This window comes from Oryx dammah, unplaced genomic scaffold (assembly GCF_014754425.2).
Source record: "Oryx dammah isolate SB20612 unplaced genomic scaffold, SCBI_Odam_1.1 HiC_scaffold_28, whole genome shotgun sequence".
NCBI lineage: Eukaryota > Metazoa > Chordata > Mammalia > Artiodactyla > Bovidae > Oryx > Oryx dammah.
The window spans coordinates 110953064-110961356 of record NW_024070212.1 but is presented as its reverse complement, the minus strand read 5'-3'; the positions used below and the strand labels follow the sequence as shown (position 1 = coordinate 110961356).

General features: G+C 49.2%; 1 protein-coding gene across 1 annotated transcript in view; it reads right to left on the bottom strand.

Annotated features, from left to right (window-relative positions):
* DGKD (diacylglycerol kinase delta) overlaps nt 1-8293 on the bottom strand; it is a 77599-nt gene that overhangs the window by 31110 nt on the left and 38196 nt on the right. Inside the window, exon 3 of the mRNA XM_040231802.1 lies at nt 1-80. This exon is cut by the window's left edge and continues 11 nt beyond it. Coding sequence (XP_040087736.1) covers nt 1-80 — 80 coding nt within the window. The remainder of the gene's footprint in view (nt 81-8293) is intronic.

Genomic DNA, 8293 nt, shown 5'->3' with positions numbered 1-8293 from the left:
GTCTTCAGGGCTGCAATCCAGTCTTCCATCTCCTTCCTGTTATCGGCACACAGGATGAGCTTCCTACATGGAGTGATGACCTAGAGAGACAGACAGGAAACATGCAACGTGTCAGCGAGCCAATAGCAGGTGCTGGCAGCTGTGGAAACTTTCCAAAACGTTCTGAAAAGTTTCAAAACTTTCACTGTATCCTTTCTTTTCTTTCGTGAGAAAGTAGTTTCATTCGGGTAGTCGATGGACCACAACATAAAAAGATTATCCTTGGTTATTAAAAGTCAATAACAATCTCAAATCAGAAAGACAATCAAATTTAGATACATATTCGCCAAAGATCAACATAAGTGAACATTTACCATCTATTTACTACTTAGACCAATAACCAGCCACAGGCAATTTTTTTTTTCAAAGGAAAAGAAAACCAAGTTTCCATTGCTCCAAGGAGCTCAGGAGCTGACCACCCAGCACTTGAACAGTTTAGGGAAGTCTGACCCACAGTTACTATAGGAAGTTCTTGTGCATTTCAAACATATCATACATAAATGTCCTTTTGAAAAAACCTGTTGAGAGTTCCCAATGGTAAAGAATCCACCTGTCAATGCAGGAGACTCGGGTTCGATCCCTGATCTGGGAAGACCCCAGCTGCCGCAGATCAGTTAAGCCATGTGCCACAACTATTGAGACTGTGCTCTAGACCCTGGGAGCCACAACTCCTGAAGCCCACTCACCCTCCAGCCCACGCTCTGCAACGAGAAAAGCCATCGCAAAGAGCAGCCTGCACACTAAGTAGAGAGGAGCCCCCGCTCGCCACAACCAGAGAAAAGCCTGTGTAGCCACAAAGACCCAGAACAGCCAAAAATAAAGTTACTGTAAAAACCCTTTAACTTGTGACAACATCACCAGCTACTATAGTCAGGCCTGATCATTTTAACGGGAAATGAGGTCATGAACCTAATAGCCATCAACAAAAGAAAAGTAAATCTGTAACATATAGAAACTTTATAAATAAGCAGAAAAAAAGCTATGAACTTACATTTCGATGAAGAGATGCAAAATGGCTAATAAAGGGATGAAAAGATGCTTAATCACTCTCGTCACTGGGAAACACAAATGAAAAGAGCACACTATTTCTAACAGATTGGCACAGTTGTTAAAGATGCTAATTCAGTTGTTGGAAAAGGTGTGAGAGACAAAGAGTGCAAACAGAGTACACACCTTTTAGAGAAAATGTTGACAATGTCTATCAAAATTTGAAAAATCAAAACCTTTCCCCTAACTTTTTTAATATTGCTATAAAACATCTACATGGTCCCAAAGTCAAGTTGACAAAATAAGGCACAGATTTTGTGTGTCCCCTCATCCTGCTTCAGAGAAGGCAATGGCACCCCACTCCAGTACTCTTGCCTGGAAAATCCCATGGACGGAGGAGCCTAGTGGGCTGCAGTCCATGGGGTCGCTAAGAGTCAAACACGACTGAACGACTTCACTTTCACTTTTCACTTTCCTGCATTGGAGAAGGAAATGGCAACCCACTCCAGTGTTCTTGCCTGGAGAATCCCAGGGACGGGGGAGCCTGGTGGGCTGACGTCTATGGGGTCGCACAGAGTCGGACACAAGTGAAGCAACTTAGCAGCAGCAGCAGCATCCTGCTTCCATCCCTCCCCCAAAGGCAGCCTTAAAAATAAATAAGGTATGGTTTATCCTCCCATTTCCTGCAAATACACGTATATATTTAATATTCTCTTTTCAAAACAGTAGCATACCAGACATGTTTGTCCACTCTGCCTTTTTAATTTAATCACAATTGGCCTACGAACAGCACAGGTTTGAACTGCATATCTCCACTCATAGGCAGATTTTTTTTTCTCCCCAACATCGAAAATACTCCATGAGCAGTGGCTGGCCAAATCCACAGGTGCGAACCTTGGCTAGGGTAGAACCAGGGTCAAGGAGGGTCGACTATAAATGACACGTGGATTTCCAGCTGCATGGAGGGTCAGTGCCCCTGACCTTTGCACTGTCTGCCAAAGGTCAACTGCGGGCATCCAGGCCAGCACTCCTCAGTGCCAGCCCCGGACTGTTGACTGTCTCCCCAGCTGCAGAGCAGGCACTCCACTGCACTGAAATGCCCGAGTCTGCTCAACCAGCCCTACTTAAGTCTCTGATACTGAAAATTCTTTGCTATTTCAATCAGCACCATAACCAATAGCCTTTACATGGATCTTTTCATATTTTTGCTGGGGTATTCTTGGAATGAATTCCAAGGAGTATAACCACCCTGACAAAGAATAAATGCATGTGTAATTTTGCTACTGTTGCCAAATTTCCCTCCGTGGGGGTTGGACCATTTTGCCTTCCCACCAGCAGGGCTGGGAAAATGGCTGCTTCCTCCTGGATTCACCAATAAAATCTGTTATTTAACTTCTGGATGTCTGCCCATGTTAGAGCTTTAATTTATATTAGAAAGATCCAATTTAGGAACACCCAGCTTAAGTTATTAAATGATCGTGTTTCTGGCTCAAAACATTTAGAAACAGTATTTTATAGATTATCTCTTCGGTGATTTCCATAAACTACCTACACAGCTTAATCACAGCAGGATGTAATTAGAACTGGGTCACAAATGCACGGTGCTGTTCATTCTTTCATGGCCAGGGTAACCACAATGATGCCTCAGAGGGACCAGGCGGGTGCAAGAAGTCAGCCCGGGAGAGGGCAGGGGAGATGGAAGGACACACACTGAGGCCCAGAGCAGCAGGCTCTCCTGGCCTCGGGCGGTGGGAGCCTCTCTCTCTCCTGGAGGCTCAGTGGGCGGCCTGTACCCCCTCCCAGCAGACGCCAGCCCAGTGTCTGCTCTAGACGGGGGTCTCCCAAGGCCAGGACAGGCAAGCTGCCTACCGAGCCCGAACCTGCACTGGGGGAGAGACAGACAAACCAGAAAACGTTAGACACTGAGAGAGCCGTGAAAGAGGAAGTGGACCGGGTGCAAGGGGGCTGGTGGGTGTTCTGGACAGGGTGTGCGGGAAGGTCATGGCAGCCTGCTGACTGCTGATGGCCTGGGGTCACTGCATACGGAATTTCCACCAGTGAGCATCTGCCTATGAAACCTCAGCAAACACTTACTATTCACTCCAGCGTGAGCTTTCATACTTGCCCTTTTTACTAGCAGAATAATAAGTACAGTTACAAAAAGACAATACCTTTATTTTGTATAACTCAAGGGATATATTAGGAGTTACTATGAAACTTTCAGAAGAGAACATGAGTTTTTTAATGCCCATTCTATTTTAGGGCTTGACCAACAGATCAATGTCCAAGCATCTGGTTCTCAGCCTGCTTTTTCTTTTTCTTTTTAAACTCCTGTGTATGTTTGAAGATGCCTCAGACAGAACCCCACCTGGCCACCGGCTATTTGGGAAATGTTTCTCTTCTAGAAAAGGGGGGATGCCAGAAGCCACCCACCATGGTTGTCAAGGGACTGTGCTTAGTCACTCAGTCGTGTCCGACTCTTTGTGACCCCATGGACTGTAGCCTGCCAGGCTCCTCTGTCCATGAGGATTCTCCAGGCAAGAATACTGGAGTGGGTTGCCATGCCCTCCTCCAGGGGATCTTCCCAACCCAGGGATCAAACCCAGGTCTCCCGCACTGCAGGCAACTTCTTTACCATCTGAGCCACCAGGGAAGCCCAGAATACAGGAGTGGGTAGCCCATCCCTGCTCCAGGGGATCTTCCCGACCCAGGAATCAAATCGGGGTCTCCTGCAATGTAGGCAGAGTCTTCACCAGCGGAGCTCTCAGGGAAGCCAACGGGGCTACATGTGCTCGGGACCCAGAAGGGGCCCGACCCGTGGTGCTGAGGGCGTGCCCTGGTCTGAAGCCCTGTGAGATGGGTGACTTAGAGCAACTGCCACCCCTCCCTGGGTCTCCACATGCTCCTCTGAACACAGAGGCCATTAAAGGAGCCGTCACGTCCTAGCACTGTTGTGGGGTGTGGGGCGGGAGCCTCATATGTAAATACTCCACCACTGCACTCATAACAGGCCTGCCCTGGACACAAGCCGAGTGCCTTCCCTGCCTGGGTAAAGTGGATAAATAAACCGCAGTCTATTAGTACAATGGAATACTGCGGAGCAAGGAGAACAGTCCACCTGTAGCCACACAAAACAACAGCTTCACAATGCTGAGAGAAGCCACACAGCAGCACATATGTACCATCCATGTAATCTCATCATGCATGCACAAAGCGCTTCTTCTTTCAAAGTAAGACTAACCTGCAGGGTCAGAAGCCAGCTGCTTGGGGAGAAGGGCACAAAAGAGAGCCCCTGGGGGCTGCTGACGTTCTGTTCCTTGATCTGGAACATTCACCAAGCTCTACGCTGTGGGAACTCCCTGGCAGTCCAGTGGCTAGGACTCCACACTTACACTGCAGGGCACAAGTCTGATCCCTGCTGGGGAACTAAGATCCCACATGCTGCAAGGCGTGGCCAGAACGAAAAAAGAGAAGGTAAAGCTGTATGCTGTGATCGGGGCATTTTTCCATATGAAGGCTACGCTTTGGTAAAAAGAGTATAAAACTTGGAATAAAGTTAACTGCATAACTGAATCGAAAGAAAACTGGCACGGCTACCCAGACCCCTGGACAGTGTGCTTAGGAAACTAAGTGTGCAAGAGGGAGGCAGAAGATGGGAGGTGCAAATAAATATGAAACACTGGCAGAATCCTACTAAAACAGCGGACAGACCTCAAACACAGGAAAAATGGCCAGCCTCACTTGTAAGATAAATGCAAATTAAAATTATAAGACACTTTTCACAAGGTTGATAACGTGTCTCATTCACTGAGGTGTAAATAACAACTCCTGTGGGGGCTTCCCAGGTGGCACTAGCGGTAAAGAACCCTTCTGCTAACACAGGAGACATAAGAGACGTGGGTTCACTCCCCAGGTCGGGAAGACCCCCTGGAGGAGGGCATGGCCGCCCACTCCAGTGTTCTTGCCTGGAGAACCGCATGGACAGAGGAGCCTGGCAGGCTGCAGTCCATGGGGTCACAGAGACTCAGACACGACTGAGCAGCCGAGCACGCAAACGCTGACTGAGAAGCACACGCATGGGGAACGCAGGGTGAAATCTAGCAGGCCTTGAAGAACATGCACGTCTTTGTCGTAGAAAAAGTGCTCCTACAGAAACGTCTTCATGAGCCTGACACACAACACATACAAAGCTGTTCATGGAAGTTCACTGCAAAGACAGAAGGAACAACTCAGACACTGATCGAGGCATGACCTTCACACAGCAGAGACCACACAACCCCTAACAGACTGCCGCTACTCACTCCTCACGTACTTACAGGGAACAACCTCTAAGATACACTGTTAAGTGCTCAAAGCAAGTTGCAGGCACAGCATAGGTGTAGAGGAAAAAGCAACCCAGTCACCTCTGGGAGGGGACCTCTGAAGGGCTGAGAAACTTACTTTATACCTTTTCATCATTTTGATCTCTATACCATGTGCATGTACTAATTATAACTATTTTTAAAATAAAGCTTTACGTTTACATTAATAATACATGGTAGGATTCCCAGGTGGTGCTAGTGGTAAAGAATCTGCCTGCCGATAAAGGAGACGTAAGACATGTGGGTTCAGTCACTGGGTTGGGAAGATCCCCCGGAGAAGGAAATGGTAACCCATGCCTGTATTCCTGCCTGGAGAATCCCAAGGACAGAGGAGCTTGGCAGGCTACAGACCATGGGGCTGCAGAGAGTCGGACACAACTGAGCAACCAAGCACAGTAACCTACGGTAGACAAAAAAAAACTTTTTGTTTTTTCCCTTATTAATTTTTGTTTCCATCCTTTCAGACAAATGATCTTCCTGGAAATATGAGAAAATACTAGATACTCTAAATGAGTCTAAGACACCCAAGCCAGGCAAATATCTTCCAATGCCCTGGTGAGAATTAGCCGAGGACTCCTAAACCCCAGGCGTGACTGACCACTGAGAAATCATGAAGAAAAAGGAGACGTGCTGGAAACACATAGACAGGATGTCTCGGTGGAGAAGGTGGACACCTGAGCCACACACACGGGAGCTGACAGGACAGGGAGGCAGCCAAGAGGATGCTAGTGGCAACTCCCCTGGGAAGACACTCGGTGGTGCTGGGAAAGCTGCCAGGTGTTGACAGGTGTCTGCCTGCTCCAGCCTGCCCCCCACAGGCTGCAGGAGGCACCAGGAGGGGAACCTGAGGTCGGCCCCAAGTCCCGCAGGTAACGAGGCAGGGGGCCAGGACCCCAGGTCCCCGGGCAGGCTGGCTCAGGCCGGCTCCCAACCCCAACGGTCAGTGGCTCTGCACTTGGATTCCAGGCAAGACTGCCCCGTGAGCGGTGCCAGGAACGGAGGAGCTGAATGTGGGGAAGGAGCTGGCAGTCACCACAAGTTCTGCTCGGCTTACTGGGAACGGGCCGCGTCTGGCACACTGCGCTTCCTTTCTGGCAGGAACACCGGCCAGGAGGGTCAGCCCAAGGATCATGCAGACGTTTCCCTGAGTCACCTGGCCACGGCCCCTCCCACTCCCACCAGGTCTCCCAAGGGTTCAAAGCAGAGGGTGGAGAAATGCCATCTGGGGGACGATGATGATTCACCTGCAAAGGCCTGTCCAGCAGTTTGCAACCGCAGGCCTGGATGTGCTTCTCATTCGTAAGTGTGACCTCAAATGACAAAAAGACTGCGATCCTGCGTGCTCTGTCATGCTGCAACTAAGGCCAAACCAAACACCCTCAGCAGTAAGCAATGTGTGGCCCTGAGCCTGGGATGGGCCCAAGGCCACAACTCGCAAGGCCGGCCACTGGGACAGACACACAGGCCCGGTCGTCAGACCTCACAGACCCCAAAACAACCTCAGTGACCAGCAGACCTCTGATTCCAGGAAGATGGCTGGACCTACTTTTCCTTATCCCTCTGGTTTCTCGCTGTTGTTCAGTCGCTAGGTCGCGGCCAACTCTTTGCAACCCCATGGACTGCAGCAAGCCAGGCTTTCCTGTCCTTCACTATCTCTTGGAGTTTGCTCCAACTCATGTCCATTGAGTCAGTGATACCATCCAACCATCTCACCCTCTGTTGCCCCCTTCTCCTCTGGCTAGGTACAGCTAAAATCCTGGACTTAGATATAAAAAATTTTGCAAAGGGTGGAGAGAAGAGGGCCTGAGGGATGACAAGGCACTGACATCCTAGACAGGACATTGAGGAAGCCCAGCCAGAAATACCGGTGAGGACAGAAACCCACCCTCTCCAGCCATGGCTCCAGGGAAGGGGAGCCTAATCGGGCAGAATCAACAGTAGGAGAGCAGCCAGTAACCGCTGGACTCCAGCCAAATGGAAACAACTGCGGCCCCCACGCCCACCTCCTCAGGCAGCACTAATTAAGGCTCCAGCACCTGCCACGTGCTGTCCACAGAAGACCAAGCAGGCAAATAAGCACAGAAGAGGGCCCCAGCATCAACAACCGTTCCAAAAATGCTGATCAAAACCACAGCGTGACGATACACCTATTAGAATGGACAAAGTTTAAAAGGGACAACATCAAACGCTGGAGAAGATGTGGAGAAATGGACCCATGTTGCTGGCGGGGATACACAACCACTCTGCGACACAATCTGACAGTTTCTTTAAAAACCAAACATGAAGCTACAAGATAACCCAGCGATTACACTTGGGCATTTTTCCAAAGACGTGAAGACCTGTGTTCACACAAAAACCTGTCCATGAGTGTTTACAGCAGCTTTGTTCATAACCACCCAAACCTGGAAATGAGCTAGATGCCCTCGGGTGGTAAATGATTAAACTCACGGGTGGTACGCCCATTCCATGGAACACTTGACAGTCCGAAAAGAAACTACCACACAACCCCCTGGGGGCATCTCCAAGGAGCTCTGCTGGGTGAGAAAAGCCAACTCTGAGAGGTTACTTGCTACCCAATCCCATTCATAGAACACTCCTGAGATAACAAAATCACAGAGATGAAAAACAGCCTGGAGGTCACCAGGGGTGACGGCGGGCAGTGGGTGTGGCTGTAAGAGGACCACAAGGGGTCCCTGCGGAGACGGAGGCCTGGCTCTTGACCCACCATCGCCAGGAGGCTGTGACGTTTTGCTAGTTTTGCAAGTTTTGCAAGATGTTACCAATGAATGGAACTGGATAAAACAATGGATCTCTGCATTATTTCACTTCCATGTGAATCTGCAAAGATCTCCAAAGATTTAATTAAAAGTAAGTAACCACAATCAACGTTTTCTAGTAACTAACAT